General features: G+C 37.7%; 1 protein-coding gene across 4 annotated transcripts in view; it reads right to left on the minus strand.

Moving 5' to 3' along the window:
* Positions 1-23,544, minus strand: part of ANK2 (ankyrin 2) — a 657,856-nt gene that overhangs the window by 188,312 nt on the left and 446,000 nt on the right. For all 4 annotated transcript variants that reach the window (XM_062199712.1, XM_062199708.1, XM_062199709.1 and 1 more), the window contains one exon: positions 14,343-14,444. In XM_062199712.1, coding sequence (XP_062055696.1) covers positions 14,343-14,444 — 102 coding nt within the window. The remainder of the gene's footprint in view (positions 1-14,342; positions 14,445-23,544) is intronic.

The raw sequence follows: 23,544 nt of genomic DNA on the forward strand, positions 1-23,544 counted from the left end.
ACATGTGAGAATAAATTAGACCCTGAGCAAGAACTTATTCTAACAAGGCCTTGCTTATCTGGAATCCCTGGATATATCCTTAATGATCTCAGAGTTCTAGAAAAAATTTTTTATTTTGCATTTTTATTAATAGAAGTGCATACCAGATAATAACATTTAATGAAGTATCACCTATTAACCTCTTGTTCATGATTATGACTGTGTTGATTTCAATGGATCACTTAAAGGGAACATCCAGAATTTAATGCACCATTTCTACAGCAAAGGCACATAAATGTATTTTTAGGGGCACACACACAAAAAAAGTCTCCCTCTCTCAGCAGTAGAAACAGTGCCTTTGGACATAATTTGTAAACAAAATCTGATAAAATTTGTGTCACTTCATCTGGAAACCAAAGTGGATGCTTCCAGAGGCCTGTCTGGAACCTTTCTAAGCACTACAAGATTTACTTTATCCCACTGAGCTTCAAAATTTATCTAAACGAAATCAGGACAATTTTGGTTAAGAATTTTTTTTTTTGCAAAATATCAGGAGTAAACTTGTTAGCTTGTTATTAATTTCCCACAATGTAGAAATTAATAACAAAATGTCCACTCAGCTAGTCTAGTATAGTAAAACAATAATTTGTAAATATTCCACTTTTGTTAATTAATTTCTAACTACAAACATTCAAACCACAATTTGATCTCCTAAGTGATTGTATGTATCATATATATCATGTGTAGCTCCATACTTCTTTGAGGTAGAGAATTATGTTGTGAATATTATAAATACTGAAATGGGAAGATAAAGACATATATAAGTGAAGATTATATAGAATATGAAGAAACACATGGTAACCAGCCAGCACCGTGGCTCACTAGGCTAATCCTCCACCTGCAGCACCGGCACCCTGGGTTCTAGTCCCGGTTGGGGCACCAGAGTCTGTCCCGGTTGCCCCTCTTCCAGGCCAGCTCTCTGCTGTGGCCTGGGAAGGCAGTGGAGGATGGCCCAGGTCCTTGGGCCCTGCACCTGCATGGGAGACCAGGAAGAAGCACCTGGCTCCTGGCTTCGGATCAGTGCAGCGCGCCAGCCGTAGCGGCCACTTGGGGGGTGAACCAACGGAAAAAGGAAGACCTTTCTCTCTGCCTCTCTCTCTCTCTCTCTTGCTGTCTAACTCTGCCTGTCAAAAATAAATAAATAAATAAATATATGGTAACCTAAATGTAGTTATGTAGCACGTATGTAGTATGCAGCATAGTGATGAGCATTTATTTGATTTCATAGGAATTATTTCCCACTTAGTGAAATGATAATTTGAGACTCAGAAGGGTTCATGTTCTGTCCCAATGTCCAATGTTCATTCAACAATTTTTTGAATATTAACTGGATACCTATTATGTGACAATCCTGGGTCTTATTCCTTCCAACAGCACTCTTTCACTACATAACTGTGGAGATTACATTCTAGTTTATAAATTCTGATTTACAAATAATTCTTTGTTAATTGGTTCATCTTAATCAAGGCTGGGCTTTCTCCTCACTGAGTTTTATTTCAACTATATTTATAATGGTACAGTCCATGAACCTTTCCTTTTAAACACCTTCATTTTACTCTGTTGCTAATATTCTAAGTTTCTAGTCTGTGGGACTTTCCTTTCTGCATATTACTACATTGTTGGCTGTGGATGCAGTTGGTTAATAAGATTCTAGTTCATTCTTTACAGACACTAAAGATAGAGTGGCTAAAAATGACCATATGATCACCACTAGTTTTGTGTTCAAACTCACAATTCCAAAGGAACTTGAATAACAAATCTCTTGAGAACTTTTGGTGGTTTGTTGGATAGTAAACTACATTCTCAACTCCCTGATACGTTGTGTCTTTCTCTCCCTATTTCCTTCTTCTGCCTCCCGTGAGCAGTGTTGCTGTCTTCTGTATTCCTCATAGTAAACAGTGCTCCATTGGATCTCTAGTAAACTTCTTTGTCAAGGTCAAGAACACCCATCACCCACCCCAGGAATGACTGCACCCCCACCAAGGTGTAGGGATTTGTTTCAGACTGTTCCCACTGTCTACCTCACTCTGCACGAAGAACCTTTTCCTTTTAATGATGACAGCTTTTGTGTGCATGTGTGTGAGCCCTTATGCTCCAGGGTGTGTCCTTGTAAGCCTCTGCCTATCTGCATTGTGGACTCTTCCATCCTACCCTGAAGCCCTTTCGTTTCTGAGGGGAAAAGCTGCAAAGAAACTGAGTATAGAAGTAAAAACAATCACCTGCATCGAGGAGTATGCTTCATACATATACACATTGACACTAAGCTCCGGATTACATCCCCGTCAAACTAACCAGCACTTCTTAATAAGGACATCAAACTTCTACATATCGGTTTCCTGTATTTCTAAGAAATCAAACCCTCAATTTGAAGTAGCCTCTCCTTCAAAAACAAAATTTTCCTTTTTTCTGTTACTTAATAAAGGAGGAAAATGGTCTTGAAAATACTAGAGATCATAGAATTTGGATTACTTCTTTATTATCATCAATACACATACACATACACACACACACACACACACAGAGAGAGAGAGAGAGAGAGAGAGAGAGAGAGAGAGAGAAATAAAGACAGAGAGAGAAAAGGAGTAGAATAAGAGGTAGAAGAGGAGGAAGAATAACAGGAGGAGGATGAAAACCAGGAGGAAGAGGAAGAGAAGGTGCAAAATCCAGGAGGGAGGAATGGCAAAGAACTGGGAAACTTCTATAAATTTAGGAGATTGTTGACGTTTTTAGAATAAGTGATCAGCAAAAGAAACAAAATGTTCAAATACAAGTGAGCAAAATCTCAACAACTGCAAAAGGGCTGGATGATTTTTAATGGTATCTCCCTACCCTGCCCCCCCCCAAAAAAAAAAAAAACTCAATCAAGGAGAGAAATGATTGAGAAAGAAAGGCACCTTCACTCATCTCACAGATCTGCATTTGGTTTTAATGCATACATGAAAAGTTTTACTGGATACATCGTTCGATTAAGATCTTCCCACTGTTGACCTCCAACAGCAGAATTCAAGGTGAGACTCCAGAATTCAACAAGATCCTGGCTAGACTTTTCCCTACCCCTTTCTCTAGACAATCCTTACAACCTCACCATCACTATCTACTTGGAACCCTCTGCACTAAACCTGTTATATGCTTTTTCTGTTTATGCCAAGTCATCAGGCTAACCCTCAGCCCTCCCAACATTACCCTTCTATGCCTGTAAATGTCTCTGTAGCTTCTTTCCTGACTTCTTCTCTTATCACTTCCCATTTCCTGAAACTCATGCACATACCCTTTAGACCACATGAGTCCTGTCATTAGATATCTCGCCTTGCAAGTATCTTCTGAGAACATTCTTCTTAACTTTCTTCCTCTAATCAAAACCTGAAGATGCTGCTTAAGTGAAGTCTGATCAAATGATGAGTATTATCCTTGCCTCCGCATATTCCTATTAATTACCAAACTTAGTGGAGCTGCATTTATGCTCCTTGTCCATCACTGCTCTCTGAAACTATTTTTCTACCCTCTTCATAAACTTCCAAAATGTCATGTCTATATTCTCTAGATACCATTTCTTATCCCTTAAAGATTTTAGTTTCTAGTTCACTGCTCTGTTCTCCAACATGTATGCAAGTAAATTTTCCCAAACTCCAGATTTTAGTATCCTGAATTTCTCTTTGGCAACAGTTTGCCCTTTTATCATCTCATCTATTTACGTCCTTAGTTACGCTGTAGACTTCGCCATTTCCAGTACTTAGAACACGATCTCAATTGCAAGCATTCAATTCTCTGGACAACACATTTCACCCAACCAATTCACTCATTCAACTCTAGCAATCCTTCAGTACTTGATACCTACAGTTTATTGATACATACATCTTTTTATGATGCTCACTTTTTCTTTCCTCACTCAGCATAAATTCTATCCTTAGCCTTCATAATAATTTTATGTAGCTATGTGCACCCTAACTTCATTTGTGTTTCTCAAGATTTGCCATATGTGTTTACTTAAACCATATTTCTGGTTATATTTGTATATAAACCTCCATGTGATTTCATACTTGATTGTGGCTGCAGAACGCACAGACCTCCTGCCTGGACTTACTTTAAATTTTTGATTGTGATCTTCAAGTGGGTCCTTAATGCTTCCTAGTAATCCTACCCTTTACAGTTATTCTCTCTCTCTCTCTCTCCTTCTCTTTCTGTCCCACTCTCCTACATTATTTTTTCATGCCTTTTCTCTTCTCAATTTCCATCATCTCCTTTCCTTTCTCACTCCTAACTAATGACATCGATTCATTTCATATATTTCACTCCAGTTACCAGCACGATTTCTTGCTCCTTTATTCATGCACCCTTTCTTTTCCTGAACTATCATGCTTCTAGCAAAGGGTAGCTTCTCCACTTGTGGACCAGGCCCCATTCCTCATTCTCACGTACTCAAGGATCCCATAAAGTAATTCTCCATTCTCCTTTCTCTGTCTCTGCCCATCAACATTGATTTCTTCCTTCTCTGCTGATTTTTTCCATCAGTGAAACAAAAATGCTATCATTTCTGTGGGTCATTATGTTAAAGTGAAGCCTGGAGCTTCTTTGGGGCATTACATTAAGTGAAACAAGCCAGGCACAGAAAGATAGATACCACATGCTCTCATTCATATGTGGGGCTAGGGAAGGTGATTTCATAGAAGTGGCTAGTAGAATAGTGGTTACTAGAGGCTAGGAATGGTAGGGTAAGGGAATAAATGTAGGTTGGATAACAGGGACTAGATATAGTTAGACAGGAGGAGTCAGTACTTTTTTTTTTTTTTTTTGGACAGGCAGAGTTAGACAGTGAGAGAGAGAGAGAGTGAGAGAGAGAGAGAGATAGAAAGGTCTTCCTTTTCCGTTGGTTCACCCCCTAAATGGCCGCTACAGCTGGCGCGCTGTGGCCGGCAAGCTGCAGCCAGTATGCTGCGCCAATCCGAAGTCAGGAGCCAGGTGCTTCTTCCTGGTTTCTCATGCAGGTGCAGGGCCCAAGCATTTGGGCCATCCTCCACTGCACTCCTGGGCCACAGTAGAGAGCTGGACTGGAAGAGGAGCAACCGGGACAGAATCCGGCGCCCCAACAGGGACTAGAACCCCGGGTGCCGGTGCTGCAGGCAGAGGATTAGCCAAGTGAGCCATGGTGCCGGCCTAGTACTATTTTATAGCACAACAGGGTGACTACAGTTTATAATAATTTGCTATGTTGTTTAAAAAGAGCTAGAAGAGAGGAGCTGGAAATTTCCCAACACACACACACACACACAAAATGATAAATGTTTAAGGAGAAGGAAATGCTAATTATTCTGTTATACATATACTGAATTATCCTACTATAAACTCTGTAAGTATATAAATTTCTATGTGTCAATGAAAAAGAATGCCTCTCTTGATCCTACTTTCTCTTGAAGATATCTCCTCTTCTCTTTACAAAAAGAATCCTCAAAGGAGTATTTTGTCTGCCCCTTGTCCATTTACTGAGCTCCAGTCTGGCTTTGACCCTTCCCCTCTACTCCACTAAAATTGCTTTTTATTAAGTCACCAGCTACCACATTACTAAGGCCATTGTTCAGTTCCTGAATTTGTTTGAACAACAGCACTTTCCAGAGTTGTTCATTTGATGAACCTGAAAATACTTGTTCTCACTTGGCTTCCAACCACCACATTCTTCCAGTTTTCCCCCAACACCTCTGAATATCCTTCCCTATTCTCCTTACTGTCTCCTCCTCATTTTCTGGACCTCTATAAGTTGGAGTATGCTAAGGTTCAGCCCTGGAACCTCCTCTATTTTGCATAGACATTCAGTATTTAGTCATCTTGTCCAGTTTCATGATTTTGAACACTGATTATATGCTTAGTGCACTAAAATCTCTAGCTAAAATATCTTCCATGGACCATAGGTCCATCTACCCAGCTCTGTACTCAATATCTTGGACACCACAAAGACAAATCATATTAAACAAGACTGACCTCCTTTTTATTCCTTCAACCCTATTCATCATAGTCCTCACCATTTCTTATCAAGAAATTACAAACCTCATTTTTTTCTATTGTGATCCAATCCTTCATCCCCAGGTCCTCTATTTTGCTTTACTTCCACACTTAATCTGTCAACAAATTCAGCTCTATCTTTTTAAGATTTATTTATTTATTTATTTTTTGAGAGGCAGAGTTACAGGCAGAGAGAGGGAGAGAGAGAGAGAAAGAGAGGTCTTCCATCCACTGGTTCTCTCCCCAGATGGCCACAATGGCCAGAGCTGGGCCAATCCAGAGCCAGGAGCCAGGAGCTTCTTCTGGATCTCCCATGTGGATGCAAAGACACAAGCACTTGGGCCATCACCCACTGCTTTCCTAGGCTCGTTACCAGGAATCTAGACCTAATGGAGCATCCAGGACTGGAACCGGCACCCATATGTGATGCTGGCACCACAGGTGGAGGCCTAACCTACTATGCCACAACATCAGCCTCCAATCTTTAAAAATATATGCAGAAATCAATCATTTCTCACCATCTCCTGACAGCTGTCCTTGTGTAAAACACATCATCTCTCACCTAAATAAAAGCATTCCCTCCTTCTGCCTTCACTCTCTTGCAGTCAGTGTCACTATTAAAACGCAAGTCACCTTATGACACTTCTCTGCTAAAAGCTTTGTAATCACTTCTCTTCTCATTCAGAATTAGAACCAAAGTGCTTAAAATAGCCCACAAGGTCTCATACAACCCAATACTGCCTTCTGCTCTCCACCGACCCCCTCCTACTCTTCCTGTCCCTCATTCTACTCCAGGCAGGCTGGCCTCCCTGCTAGTCCCTGAGCATTTCAGTTAAGTTTTGCAAGAGGGGGGCTCTCACTTTTTTTTTTTTAACTTTTTAAGAATTTATTATTTATTTGAGAGACAGAGTTATAGACAGACAGAGGGAGATACAGAGAGAAAAGTCATCTATCTGCTGGTTCACTCCCCTAATTGCCACAGTGGTCAGAGCTGGACTGGTCCAAAGCCAGGAGCCAGGAACTTCTTCAAAGTCTCCCACACCAGCACAAGTACTTGGGCCATTTTCCAAACTGCTTTCCCAGGCCATAAATAGGGAGCTGGATTGGAAAAGGAGCCACCAGGATATGAACTGGTACACACATGGGATGCCAGTGCTACAGGGAGAGGCTTAGCCTACTACATGACAGCACTAGCCCCTCTCACTATCAAGTCTTCTAAAATGGGCACCTTCCACACAGCACACGTGGACTTGATGCTCACCTCCTTCAAGTCTTCTTTCAGCCATCCTCCCTAAAACAACACTGTGTTCCCCTTCCACTCCCTCTGCTTTTACACTGCTATATGCCTCCACCTTTTCTCAGGTATGTTTCCTTGGTTATTGTCTCTCCTCTTAGGTTTTTGACTGCTAACCATGATAACAAGGTTTTTACTCTCCCTGTCCTGTTCCATCACAGTACCTAAGCTAGTGCCAGCCACAGAGTAAGCACAGAACCCATGTTTGAGTACACAGACAAATGAATAGGAAACCCATGTTCAGATGGGCAGTAAAGAATACTTGAGATGAGTTAGGGAAAGTTGAGTAGCTTTCTGTGAGCCAAGTATTAAAATCCACTCTTTCAGTCATAGGAAGAGAGTATTGGAGAGAATTCCCAGAACATAAAGTGCTTTGCTCCAAATTAAACTTCTGCAGCAGGATATTTTAGAAAATGGTCACAGAAAGAAAAATAGTCACTGACATTATTTGCTTGCTTTTCAATCAACACGAACATGGCAAGCATTCTGTCAGGAGACAGTGGAAACAGATGAACTCTCAATGTTGACGATGACTATGCATTACCACAGAGCAGTGTCTTACAAGAACCTCAACTGCTTCTGGAGGTGCCATATAAACTAGGAATGTAGGGCATTCATTGGTTCTTTCAATGTATAATGCTCAAATTTGCAATAAAGACAAATTGTTACAGTACTTCTTTTTTTTTTTTTTTTTTTTGACAGGCAGAGTGGATAGTGAGAGAGAGAGACAGAGAGAAAGGTCTTCCTTTTTGCTGTCGGTTCACCCTCCAACAGTGCATCTCGCTGATCTGAAGCCAGGAGCCAGGTGCTTATCCTGGTCTCCCATGCGGGTGCAGGGCCCAAGGACTTGGGCCATCCTCCACTGCCTTCCTGGGCCATAGCAGAGAGCTGGCCTGGAAGAGGGGCAACCAGGACAGACTCTGGTGCCCCGACCGGGACTAGAACCCGGTGTGCCGGCGCTGCAAGGTAGAGGATTAGCCTGTTAAGCCACGGTGCCAGCCAGTTACAGTACTTCTAAGGATATGTAAATACTGATCCCAACATTTAAAGACTAGAAAGTTTTTTTATGAAGCTACACCTGGCACTTTTAAAATGAGGAGTCACATTTCAAATATTTTCATAATCTGTATATCTACAAATAAGCATGAAACTCTACAACTTTTGACAAATAGTTGATGAAAAGTCCACTGAAATTATTTTACACTGAATGATACCAACAATGAAACTGAAATTTTTAAGTTCAAAATATTAGACACATGGTGTCCAAGCCTAAATTAGCACAATGCAATGTAAAGCAAAGGCCAACATTAAGGCAATGAAAGAAACCAGAGGATGATACAGAATCTATCAACAAAAGGTCACACAGAACCAGAACCAGACAGCAGCACCACACCTTCCTTAAAATGAGAGGTCAGTACTAACCATACAGGTACATAGCCATATTATTCATGCATATATGTACCTAATTTATTTGGTTACAAAACTATCTATAATTCATTCCAAGTTCCAGTAATTCCATGAATTCAATTCTATTTTATTCATGTGTGTTGCCTTTATGAAGACCCAGGCTAACAGAACTGCTTTTGGCATTTTAAAAGACAGGGCCAAACCAGATGGATTCTAATGGCATTTATAAAAAAGGCTTTTAGTTCCAGTAAGGGACTTTAGTTTATTGCAACCCAGATAAACAGTAACTGTAACCAAATTGCTACTAAACGTGATCTTTCCTATTTGATGACACTGGCTATTGTAGCACTATTTATATTCTATCCTGCCTATAAGAATCAGTACTACCATTACAAAGCTTAGGTTGGGAATCAAAAGATTAAATTATGTAAGATAGATTATCGTTTTCACTAATATTTATTGAGGGCTTGCTCTGCAAGTATTCTGCAAACACCTCATTTAATCATCACAATGACCTATGACATCAGTGTTGTCATGATCACTATTGTTGAGTCATTGCAGGCCTGGGGAAGTTGATTGCCCAGGGTCATTTAGCCAGTAAGTGGAGAAAATGAGAATTTAGATTCTAGCACCCATATTTTTAATGTGGCTCCCAAAAGTGTGTTATGGTCTGAGTCATATTATGTGAGCATATGCTAAAGTCATTGCCGGTGTACCTTCTTGCTGCCAAAGGCCTAGAATTTTAGGAACATGAATATTGTGTTTAAAACGATACTTTGACTTTGCTTTCTGCTTTGAGAAAGGAAACATAGAACTTAACGGATAACTGTGTACCTTTACAACTGAGTGTTACAGGGAAAAGACTAAAAATCAGGACAGTATAAGAACTGTTAATTAATGATTGGTCATTTCTAGGATTATGCCCCAAACATGTTAAGTGGTACTCCTTCATTTTTGGATTCCTGCAGTTTGAGCAATAAATTTTATACATGGAGAAAGTATTGAATCTTCTGGGGCTTTTGGTATAAATTTTTACAAAAATAGCATAGTCTATTTTTCATACCTAAATTTTTACCTTGTATGAAACAGTATTAGATCATACACAATTACTAAATAGATAAGAGTATAAGTATTTATGAGTTTCAGAAATGAAGTGAATATGAAGATCTATTCTCTTTTCTGAATGTTTGATATTTTGACAAACAGTTAAATTTTTAAAGAGAAAAGTTAGGTATATTTTAATCATTAGGAAAAGAAATGAAAACTTACAATTGCCTATAAGAGAGCATTGTCTTGTACCAAATTTATTAATTTTCCCACATTCTTAAATGATGAGAAGCCAAGTGATAGTTTTTGGATTAAATTTCAAAGTTCTCATGGTAGTTATGACACCAATTTTATAAAGGAAAAAAATCTGATTCCAATTTCAGTTTAAGGAATCTTAGTACACCAACACATGTGATATTTTTGGAAAGCTGTTGCAGCCCAGATTGTCTTTCATTGAGAAATACAACAGGGTACAGAAAGTCCTGGTTTCTATATTACATGTCATAATGCTCTCTTGAGGCTTGGACCTGAAAGCAAAACAGAGGAAATATTCTCTTCTTTCAAATGACATAGCTTTGTTTATTATATATTTAGAAATACCAATATTTAGGCTAACCATTTGGCTCTTTTACATTCCTGGATGCTTAGAAATTATTTTGTTCTATATTTTATTTGAGGCTTGGTAGTGGTGCTTCGTTGACTTAAAAGTTCCTTCAGTTTCCTATTCATTTAATCTAAAGGTGAGTAAACTTCTTTTTATCTTAGCAATCATAGGTTAAAAACAATGTTCAGACTTAAAGATAAAAAACATTGCCACTATTTACTTTGAAGGGCAGCTGCAAATATCTATTCAAGAAGATGGCAGGTAACAGATGAACTTGGATATGGGAGACAACCGCTGGTGGGTTCAGTTTCTGCACCTGTAAACTTGGCTAATCCCTGCCTTGTAATATCTTGTCTCAGCTGAATGATGAATCAACAAAAAGTCTGATAACAGCAGCTAGGTAGTTAACATTAGTCACTAACTTTTAATTCATGCATATCCTTGAAGTACTACTCAACACCAAACAACAATATTTACTTTATGTCAGGTGAATTCAAGTGATTGAAGACAATCAATTCCATATATTATATGGAGATCAATTTTAATTTTTCTGATTCTTGGTGCATTGTAGATAGTAATTGCAGTTAGAACACAAGAACCTTAGAAATTCCTTCTTATTTCATAATTTAATTTACAATACAACCCAGGGATATAAGCATTGACTGTGTTGTTAGGATCCTGTTTTAGAGGTTAGAAAATGCTACTTTTGAATTGAAATGACTTCCCAAAACTGGAGTTTGAACTTGAAGTTAAACCTGTGGGTTTTAAAGTTTGCATGGGCTTCATGACATCAAGTTGCCTTCTCACAAAAACAAGTGGTCTTCCCTTTAATAGGGACATGTTAGGAGATGGCTGGCATGTGAAGCTGGCAAAAAACATCTTGAGCGAACTCAAGAAGTCAGGGTGTTCTAGAAATCTGATAAGAATTGTTTACTGTAGACAGATTATTCTTGTCAAAAAAACCCAAGATCTTTTATGTAACTAATGTCATTATATTAAAGGGTGAAGTATACTTAGTTTAAATTGAGACTAGCTTCATTTTCCTCAGGTTGTATTTGTTGGCGTTGTTTATAAATTTACCTGAATGAGTTAATAGTTTTTTTTGCCTATTTTAAAGCACATTGCAAATTTAGAAAGTTGATAATTGACATTACAATTTGAGGAACTGCAGTTAAAGAAACTTAATTTATCAAAACATTTCATATTCACTTTAATTATATACATTTTACAGAATAAATTTATATATCCATATGGGCATTTTTATATTCTTTCTCTTGTAAGGTAACCAATATACTTAAAGTTAAAATTATTTGTTCAGGGGCCATGCTGTGGCATAGCAGGCTAAGCTTCCGCCTGTAGCACCTGCATCCTATATGGGCACCAATTCATGTTCTGGCTGCTCCTCTTCCGATCCAGCTTTCTGCTATGGCCCGGGAAAGCAGTGGAGATGGCCCAAGTGCTTGGTTCCCTGCACCTATGTGAGAGACCTGGAAGAAGCTCCTGGCTCCTGGCTTCATATCAGCCCAGCTCTGGCTGTTTTGGCCATTTGGGGAGTGAACTAGCAGATGGAAGACCTTTCTCTCTGTCTCTCCCTCTCTCTATCTGTTGCCCTACCTCTCAAATAAATAAATAACATCTTAAAAAATAAATTATAAAAATTATTTGGTCAAATGAACACTAAATGCATATTAAATAAAAAGATTTTAGCCAGCATCATGGTGTAACAGGTAAAGCCACTGGCTGCAATGCCAGTATCTCATATGAGCACTGGTTTGAGTCCCAGTTGTTCCACTTCTCATGTTCCCAGCCAATGGCCTGGGAAAAAAAGTTGAAGATGGCCCAAGTGTTTGGGCCCCTACACCCACATGTGAAACCTGGATGAAGCTACTGTCTTCAGCCTGCTGAGTACTGGCCATTGCAGTCATCAGGAATGAACCAGCGAATGGAAGAAATCTCTCTCTCTCTCTCTCCATCCATCAATCTCTCTGTCTCTACCTCAATCTGTAATTCTTTCAAAGACATAAATAAATATTTAAAAATTTACAATGGAAATAAGATGGATAAAGAGTGCAGAAGTAGCACATCAAGAACTCTAGATTGCAATAAATCAATTTGGCTCTAAACCAAACATCAGAATCAAGAGCAGTGTTAAGCCTAGGGTTTTTGTCTTACTTCCAAGCCAAAAAAGCTGAATTAATTCTGTTTTATGAGGAGGTAAAAGACACAAGTCTCCTAGGTCAGAGACAAAGGACTTTATAATTCACAGCAAAAGCAGTGGCCAAGTACCAACATGTTGCTCAAGACAATTCCCTATGTCCTGCTTCCACCAAATTCAACAGCACTGACACAAAGAACCAAAGATGGATGCTTGTGCCTGTGGGTTGTATTTAAAGAGTACACTGACCTTGGAAAATTCACACAAGCCTGTTGTCTGAGGGAAGGTGTCCCCTAATCCCTCAGGGTTGCTTACTGTAAGCACTATCTGGAGAAATGACTCAGATAAAGTGCAGTCTCACTTTCACTCTTGTTATACGAAAAAGAATTCTCAGGGATATACAAGGCCACAGAAACATACCTTTCCTATAAGCAAGTATCTCTGAACACTTTTAAGGACAAGAGACATACTCCCATAATGGATGGGAAATACTGCCATCAGTCATCACACTTTCTGTGCTAGTGAGTCTCAAGATGAGCAAGGGAAATGCTGTATTCTCTCCAAAGGCCTCAAAGTGATGTTGATACAAGAACCTCACGGATCTGGACACTGGTTGCTGCAGGAAGTCTGGGAAGGCGAGAAGTGCCATAATCATATTTTTATTTGAGAAAGATCCCTTAAGGCATAATGCAGGCAATTGACTGGAATGAACAAGACAGAAGGCAAAACCTAATTAAGGAGACAAAACAACCCTGAAAAGTGACCACGTGACAATCTTCGTTCATGTGAGCTTGGATATAGAAGACAGGCTCAGAGAAGAGTGCTGGGCTGGAAGCAGGGGTAGGGTACTGGGAAGGGTTGGGTTGGAATTGGACATATTGATGAGGAGAACAACAGCTAAGAAGGCAGGAAGAGGGTATGCTTGGGTTTTGAAAAGCTGTGTTTGAGAAATGTACTGATTTTAGTGGCCTTTATATAAAACACAACTGGACTCAACTGATATATACCAAAATGAATACATAGCATTCTATAAATGATTTTGAATGCAATGATAAAATTTATATCATATTAAATTATAATGTGCTAGGATTATTCACTTCCTAGTCAGGTCTTTGTCAAACACACATACCACCATCATCACCACCACCAATATTTAGCATACGGCAGTGAATACTGGAGTTCTTGAGACACTTTAATTCATGGCAAAGAAAATTCCAAGTCAAAAATAACACAAAAATAGCAACATTCCTGAGACCAAATAATATCCATTATGTATGTATACATTCTATAAAATTCTTATTAAGTGGATGTGATAATGAATAATCCAAACACTTCATCTAAGCAAATGGTTTCAAACTATTCTCATTATAAACCACATTTAGAAAGTTATTAAGAGAGAAAAGAGGGATAATTTTAATTTTGCCCTCTTATTTCTTTATCTCACATAATAACTACCAGTTACTCATAAGTAAAAGACACAAAGCAGAGAAGGAAAGAAGCCAGAGTCTAGACAATAACTGACAATAAATGCGAAGTGTAACATCATTCGTGGTCAGAATTTCAGCTGAGGGTTGCACAAATCATTTCAAAGACAAGGTAGATATTCAATTCTTGTGTCTGATCTATCCACTCTGCCAGTAATATTAGCTCTAGATACAAATATCTGATGCTTTAAAAGCTGGTAAGGGGGCTAAATGGGATTATTTTGGTAAATTCAATTTTAAAAAATCCTTAGGCTCCAAGAATACATCTAGATAATCAGTGTTTCTTTCATGTATAAACAGAGCCAGGTGTCATGCTCTTACCTGATTGCAGGTGTTGATGTCTATGCCTCCCTTCAGATATTCCACTACTTTGTCCAGGTTGCCTGCTCTGGCAGCACGTAGGAAGCTTGCATTGCTGTCAGACTGTAAGAAAAAGAAAAGAGCTTTAGCAAATTATTGATTAGATAAAGTAAAAACCTATCAAACACAAAAAGACAAAAATGTTTACACTGAAAATCAGAATAACTTTAGTTGGAAAACTTTCAACACTGAGATTAGAACACTGAATGCAATAATAAAATCTATTGAATGTAACAATAAAATAAATTTTATTAATGAGTGCAATAATAAAATAAATTCACAATCTTCTAAAGAGGGGTTGACGAATAATAAGTCAAAGGGGAACAAGCTCTGCTACATTAAAGAGCACAAAAGAACCACTCAAATGACAATGATTATTTCTGCTTTATTTCTAGGGCTCAACCACATTCAAAGATGAATTTATGCTACCTCCAAATAGCAGTGTTACACATTCACTTCAGTATCAGGATCCTAGTGACTTTATCCAGAGCCTAGTGTCAAATCAAGAAAGTATCACAAACAGGAAAATCAAAGCTGCTGGCATTCTGCTTTTCTTTTGTTACCATTGGTTTTCAAATGAGTCTGAAGGAGAGCACAGGGCATGGGCAGCTTTGGCAGTCATCAGTCCTCACACTTAGGGAGTAACAGAAAACTCCCAGGATACTCTGAGGAAATGGGACAGCACTAGTTCACAGGTGTGGAATGGACTGATGCAAATTTTGTGATCTCAGTGATTTTGGAAAAACATGATCAAATTTAAACCAGCTGACATAATACTAGACTAAAATCTCTTGGTAAAGATGTCCACTCTGGAAAGATGGTGCTCTCAAAATCTGATCGGGGTAGGGGGCGAGATCAGCTGAGTTCTGAGGAGGATTGCCCCAAAGATACTACTAGAGTCACACCTCTCCCACCCCAACTTGGTTAAACCTTAGCAAAATAATGACAACTCATTTTTGTTAGATCCCAAGACACTTGGCGATTTGACTTGTGATAAAACATCTGACTAGAGAGAAAATAGTAGCTTAAAGAAAGATATCAAATGCCCATCGGGAAGTGAGATCCAGGTTTGATGTCTTTAACTGAAACATGCACCTCACTGGGCTACATACACTGTTTCCCTCCCTGGAGGAATGCACTTGGCAGGGCTCCTTGCACACTCTATGGTAGCTATTTATTATGATTTGTGGTGATGTAGAAATAGAAATGGAAGTATTTTCTCTGGGAGTTTCAAAATGGAATTACTTGCATACTGCTAAAATGATTTACACATGGGAAAACTGAAAACCCTAGGACAAAATTACCTCATAGGCTTATATGTCTACAAATACCACAATGGCTTATATGCCTATAAATCAGATAGATAATTCATTATGACTTGAAAGGTGTGACTGAAATCCATACAGAGTTCATGCTGTGATCCTTTAGAAATGCATCATGGTACGACTAATATTATTGCACTGCTCTTTCCACTCCCATCTCACAATGACGCCTCACTCTTCGTGCTTCCTAAAAGCTGTGCCCGTGGCATAGGGCCCTAAATATATCTGTAATGTTGCAGTAACTGCATTGTGACTCATTTTAAAAAGCTGATTCTATGAAATTATTTTGCTGTTTGCAGAAAATCCTAAATTCCAGGAGGATTTTCCAACGTCAAGTTTCTTACCACAGTACTTCAATGTAAAACATAATATTATTCATTGTGTAATGTCAGTATCTCATAGGAATCACTATTTTTTTTACTATAAAACAGCAAAACTACAAGGTTATAGACAAAAATATAAAAATATTACTCCTGTATTTACAAAGTTTTTTCCCCAAATAAATCTGTATGCTTTATATATTATCCTAAAAGTTGTTCCTGCAAAGTACTTGAAATTTTTTAATGAAGCAAATAATTATAGGAAACATTTATTGAGAGTTTACTGTATGCTAGGAATAGAGCAAAGGGAATCATCTGCATTGTGTCATCAATACTCACAAATAATACTATGAGAAAGAAACTATATTACATTCATTTAATAGGAAAGAGATTTAGAAAGTTTGTAAAGGCACACATTTAGTCAGTGGAAGATCAAAGATTTAATTCATGTTTATCAGACTCAGAGCTATGTCTTCCCTGTTATGCTACTCCTAAAGTGTCAAAGCAGACAGCACTACAGATTCCTAATCTATGAGCTTTAGGATTATTGCATTCGTGATCACCACAGCTGTGCCTTTCATCTTCTTATTTGGTACTTGCTACATAGGATGTCTCAACTGGTGGGGGAATTCTTGGCTGTTCTCCATACCCTCACATCTCCCACCCAGCTACAATGTACTAGAAACCTGAAGAGCCAATTTGAGATACATAGAAAGCTAGTCATTTGGGAATTAGGAAAGAAGTAGTAAAGTACCTGTTGCATAGATATCAATGGACTCTTTCTACATACATGATATGATGACACTCAGCAAAAGACCAGGTAGCTCTATCGTCCTTGTAATAAAATGAATGTCATAAAGAGGTAGAGCCCGAGAAAAAGCTGAAACCCAAAGGGATGAGGAGACAGCTAGAGACACCATTGCAGAAGCCTGGAAGAGGAGAAAGTGATCTGAAAGGCTGCAGGTATAACCATGGAAGACAAAAATAAACCCTCTTCAAATTTTCTCTGAGAATTGGGCATGATACTGAGGATTGCTGTTGCTATTACATAATAACAAGAAGTTTTCACAACTGGTTCTCTCTTCCAAATCAGACCTTTAAAAAGTGGACATAAGTCAAAGAGTTACAGTTAATTCCTGGAATTTTAGCAACAGCATTCCAAATGTTCTGGAGGGGCTGAACCCAGTGGAAATACAATATCTGAGTCTTCCCACCAGAGACCTCTTCAGTAGTTGAGTCATAGTAGATTGTGATAAAATTAGATTCTTCTAGAACTCCTTTAAGGGATTTAGTTTTCCCAAAGTGAGAGAGTGTATTAAATGGAAGTGTTATTAGAAAATGGTTCAACAATGTGGGTTTCAAGGACAGAATTTAGATGAGGTTTCAGAATTTTCATACAGATTTTGACCTTAATGAGGGTCAATATATATTCCTGCATTAAAATATGTATGAAGAGACTTTAAAAATTCATGGAAAATGGAACTAGATAATGTTTACTTTGATTTAAAAAGTTTTCAAAATCCATGCCCATGGAGAGTGTTCTTTAAAAAGCTCATGGAAAATGTATATAATGAAAAAAAAAATCTATGCATGTATTTTTAAAATATTTGCATCAACATAAACTCGTCTTTAATTTAACTTTTCCATAAACTTTGAGAACTCCTCCTGCTTTCTTCTCCTCCTTCCACTTAGACACATGCACATCCTACTCACAATGAGGTCAATCTGTGATTAAAGCTCTTGACACAAGAGCTTTGGATAAATAGTAGTTAGTCTGGTTATCTTTAATCAATAAAGACATGAGAGCGGATTCAAAGACTCATGGAGAGAGGTGAAGCAATTTTACCACTCTGTGTTTTCCTCTGGTTGTGGTGAAATTTAAAATCAAGCATAAGTAGAATGAAAAGCATACTTTCAAAATAGATGGTTTTCTTAGCTAGATTTCTCATATAAAAACAAAATAAAAGAGAAAATCAGACAAGAGCAACTCCTTTGGGAGAAAGTCTCAGACAAACGTAAAATTAACCTCTCTCTGCTTTACTGCTTCATGTTCCTCAGGCCCTCAAATCCTAAAATCCACTATACTTAAGCCTAGAAAATCTGACTCTGGACAAGGGAATCAGCTACTGGATCCCACCTATTTTAATCTGCCACAGGTGCATGTGATTAAAGTTTGCCCTCTTTACAACCTTAGTGTGACATCTCAAGCTAAGAAAGAAAAATTTCCTCTTGAATTCTTCTTGACACAATAATGTATTTTTTGGTATCTGAATGTTAGAAAAACAGAGCTTTCTTAGCACCCAGCAGGTGAACATGAAAAGCACAGAGGAATGTGAACTCCAACAGCCATATCATATCCTGAAGAAGTGCTCCCCAAAGGCTCAGAAGCATGCTCACAGGGGTCCATGAGTTTGCTACAGTTTTTGTTTTTAATTCTGTGCTTACATTTCAATAGGAAATCTCCCTAAAAAGGAAGTATAAGCATAGTCAAGGTCATCTAGATAGCTACCCCATAACTGACTATAACTATGCAAGTTGCAGTTTTTGTGTAACTTTTTTGTATGCCTTTGTGCTTATAACTCAGTGAATTACAAGTGAAAGCCTCTTTAACTTATTAATAAGAGTTCATAGAACAAAGTGACAAAAAAATCTATTCATATTTACATTGAAACAAATTCAGAAACAAATTAAATATAGAATTTTGAGGTTTATATTTTTACTATTAAACTCAATATTCATGATTTAAGTTCTTTTAAATTTTGTAGAAATTTTTATTTCAGGGACCAGCTTGTGGTATGGCAGGTAAGGCTGCTGCCTGCAGTGCTGGCATCCCATGGGGTGCAAATTCGAATCCCATCTGGTCCACTTCAATCCAGCTCCCTGCTAATGATCTGAGAAAAGGCAGCAGAAGATAGCCCAAGTGCTTTGGCTCCTGCTACTCATGTGGGAGACCTGGAAGACGTTCCCAGCTGCTGGCTTTGGTCTAGCCCAACCCCAGGATGTGTAGCCATCTGGGGAGTGAACTGGTGGATGGAAGATCTTTCTCTCTGTCTTTCCCTTTCTTTAATTCTGACTTTCAAATCAATAAATAAATCTTTAAAAAATTAAAAAGTAAAAAAAAAACACAAATTTTTCAGAGGCAGAGACTCAGGCAGACAGAGCCCCCACCCACTGATTCACTTTGGAAATGCATCTTAGCCGTGAGTCTTAAATGCTAAGCCAAACACTTGACCCCACGATTTATTTTTATTTTTTAAGGATTTACTTTTTATTTATTTGAAAGGCATAGTGATAAAGAGAGAGAAAGACAGAAAGAAAAAGTCTCACAACAACTGGGACTAGGCTAGGCTGAAGCCAAGAGCCTGCAACCCATCTGGGTCTCCTGCTCCAATGGCGGGGGCCCAAGTACGTGGGCCATCAACTGCTATCTGCCCAGGCACATCAACACAAAGCTGGATCAGAAGTGGAGCAGCTGGGACTCACACAAGGACTCCTTTCCTGTTTCCTGGCTTCAGCCTGAGTCAGACTTGGCTGTTGCGGCCATTTGGGGAAGTGAATCAGTGGATGGAAAATTTCTTTGTGTCTCCTTGTCTCTCCCTGTCTTTCTCTGTCACTCTTTCAAATAAACAAATCTTTAAATAAATTAATGTCCTTGATAGAATTGCTGGAAGGATTAATCTGATAGTTTGAAGGTGCTTAGCCCTAAGACAAGTACAGAGGATGCTTATTTGTTCTATATTTGTAGTTTTTCTTGTAACAAGTAAATATAATACAACAGAAAATCAAAATATAGATGTATATACATGATCTTCTTTAAACATGAAGGATGTTAGCAGGTCTGATTTTGCAGATGTCTTAGCCCTACCAAAATAGGTGACAGTATTCTGAGGTATACAGGTACAAATAACAAAAGGGAAACCAGAACTAGGGGTGGTCTGTCTCCAGCAATGAGGATTCTACAGAGCACTCTCTTTGTGACATTTGAAGTCTCTTACTTAAATATTCATGCTTTTGTTAAAGGTCTGCTATTTTAGTAGCTCAAATATTTATTATTATCTTGCCAAAAGCCAAAATTGGGGGCAACCTAAAACTACATGTTGGATATACCACAATTTTTAAAGAAGGAATCCCTCAAATTGCCTTCCTACAGTCCGAATACATAAGTGATATAACGCACCTTATACCACTTAATCCACTGCACAATTTCTATTCAGCTGCTGTCACTTATAAAAACTCTATAAATGTGAACACTCCAACTCAAGCATGCTGATTAGCCTACATTCCTGGTGTCATTCCACAGGCCTGTACACTGCCATGAAAAGAAAATTACTGACAGGTGCTCTAATATTCACAGAGTTAATGTAACTTCCTAAAAGAGTGTTCTTCAATTCAACAACCAATGTGCTAAGAAAATAGTTCAGACATAAAAGCAAACTCTGGAAACTCTTTAGTTCAGAGGAGAAGGCAGAGTAAACTTAAGTGCTTGCATTTTTACTTTACACATACTATTTAAGAAACCTATGTTGTGGCTCAGTGGATTACAATGCTGTCTGGGATGCTTTAATCCCACATGGGTGACAGCTCAAGTCCTGGCTGCTCCACTTCCAATCCAGCTTCCTAATAATGTGCCTGAGAAAGCAGTGGAAGATGGCACAGTTCCCCGCACCCATGTGAGAAAATTCAATGGAATTCCAGGCTCCTTACTTAAGACCTGGTCTAGCTCCAGTTGTTGCAACCATTTGGAAAGTGAACCAGCCGATGGAAGATCGCTCTCTCTCTGTCTCTCTCTAACTCAACCTTTCAAATAAAAAATAGATAAATCCTTAAGAAAGAAAGAAAGAAAATAATATTTTATTTTATTAACAAATAACTAACTCTAACTCAACCTTTCAAAGAAAAAAATAGATAAATCCTTAAGAAATAAATAAAATAAAATGTTATCTTATTTATTGAAAGCTGGAATCAGAACAATGTCTAGGTTTAACTAAATAAACTCTACCTGAATATTTTAAGCAAATATCTTCTTGTTAGATGATCATTTGAAAATTCATTTTTATATAAAGACAATGATTTCCCCATAACCTAGACTCATATTTTGATATGGATTTTTCATTAACTTGTCAGATAAATTATTTCACTCATTAATTCTTACCCTAAGAAAAAAGCAATCGCATACTATCACATACCAATTCCACAGCAACAATATTATTTTTCAATGATATTTCAAGATTAATTACTCTCTTGTACAATTCTTACACTCCAAAAGAGAGTGAAACTAAAACATTATCCAGTACTAGGAGTAGGAATAAATGAGTCATATCTTTATGCAACATAGAGAGATCTCACAAAGACTAAGCTAAGCAAAAGAAATCAGGCACAAACATGAATAGCTTTTTATTTTAGTCACTAGAATTCAAAACTGGGAACCTATAATGTTATAAGCAAGAAGAGTAGTTTCCAGAAAGAGCCAGAATGGGGCTTCTGTTTGAGAGAAGTGTCCTAATATTCTTGATGTTTCTGAGTGCTATTGAACAGGTGTATAAATTTATAGGAAATATCATACAAACATCTGCAATTTGTGCATCTTTCTATCTGTGTGCTACAACTAAAGGTTTCTTATAAAAATAGTGACTCTAAAAAATAAGTTGTTCCTAACTTGGACAATGATAAAAAAAATCACCAAAGAGTAAATACATCTGGAAAATTAGCACTTAAAAGCAGTATCTTTTTCTCACCCTGGAGGCAGTTTTTCTAACACAGAATATTAATATTATGAAATAATTTTAATGAAAACTGAATCCACATACACTGCACAACCTATGAGATAGTGCAGATTATTAAATAAACACAATTTTGTTTGTTAATTCAAAAAGTTTTCTAAGACTCAAACTCCAGAGTATTCTATTACTAGTTGCTCTGATATTCATTGGGACTTTCTAATATAGAAACTATAGGGTTTTATTTGATTATCCATGAAATATACTCTTCATTTAGCATTAGAGAAGCTTCTTTCCCTTTTTATTTCCTTTGTGCATTTATATAATTAGTACTTTGTTGGTTTTCAAAATCAACCAGATCAGGTTCAGAGATTGCAGTTGTTACACCTTCAGGGATGAATATAAGTGAAGCTGTTAGAGACAATTTTATACATCAAATAATTTCTGGATACTTGTTTTCCTGTGGTACTCACTTTTCTGAAAATTGTACCAACATATAAATATTGTTATAATATGATGCTTCCTTCCTGAATAAGAATCACTACCACATGAACACAAAATCCTAAACTAGTAGGAACAAAAACCAGAAACCAGAAAAAAAAAAAAAGCGTTGTGACATACATTTGGTAAATGTCTACCCCTCTGTGGTTTGGAAATTTTAGAAAGTGCTCATATACATATGTTACTTTAAAAAAAAATGAGAAGGAAAATGAATTCTCCAGTTGGTATTTTATAATACAGCAGAAATGTGACTTGGAAAAGTGACTTTGTTTTTGCTGACATTAGCTTGCTTTAATAAAATATCCTTATAACTAGCCTCTTTACTACAATATCTATGACAATGAGGTGCACTGCAACTTTCATTAACACAGAAGGTTTTACAAAGATAAGTAGAAATTTACTTGGGTACTTATAATTAGTTTCTTATAAAAATTTATGGTAAACTTAAAATTTAGCAACTTCTTATAAAGCAGAAAATCAATAGACCTTAATGTATTGAATTCTAGACAGTGGGACTCCAAAATACCTACAGATCTCAGAAGTTCCATCACCAAATACATGCCAAAATTTTCTGAATTTAAATGGCAAAATAAGTTTGCAAATGAAAATATTTGTGGTTCATTTCACAACATTTACAAGTCCTACTGAGAAAATCAGAGTAATAAGGAAAATATTTTGCTGAAGTTATAAGTCAGATGCCACAATAAATAACAACTTACGTTGAAGAACATTTCACTTTAATGCTTCAGATTTAGGGTGGGTGTTGTGACACCATGGGTTAAGCCACCACTTGGAATGCCTGAATCCCATATCGGGGTGCCTTAAGTCCCACCTCTACTTCCAATCCATGTTCCTACTGATGCACCTAGGAGGCAGCAGGTGATGACCCTAGTGCCTAGGCTGCTGCCACCCACATGGGAAACCCAGATGGAGTTTCCGCCTCCAGGCTTTGGCCAGGCTCAACCTCAGCTGTTGGGGGCATTTGGTGAGTGAACTACTGGACAGAAGATATTTCTCTCTCTCTAATATATATGTCTATATGTGTATATATTTATATATATATATGTTTATATATAGTAAACTATTTAATGAGAGTTACTCCTTCCCAAAAAAAGCATATCGTTATTTCCAGAAAACAATATACGATACAGGAGAATAAGATTCCCCCACCTTGCTATGAGTTTTTCTTGGTATAAAGATTTCTTGTATTGTGGTTTAATGCCACATATGACCCCTAACAGTTATTGCTTGAATGTATATATTTGAAAAATTCAGATTATTCTTGAGTGTTCAAAATGTTGAC

The sequence above is a fragment of the Lepus europaeus genome, chromosome 8, assembly GCF_033115175.1.
Source record: "Lepus europaeus isolate LE1 chromosome 8, mLepTim1.pri, whole genome shotgun sequence".
Lineage (NCBI taxonomy): Eukaryota > Metazoa > Chordata > Mammalia > Lagomorpha > Leporidae > Lepus > Lepus europaeus.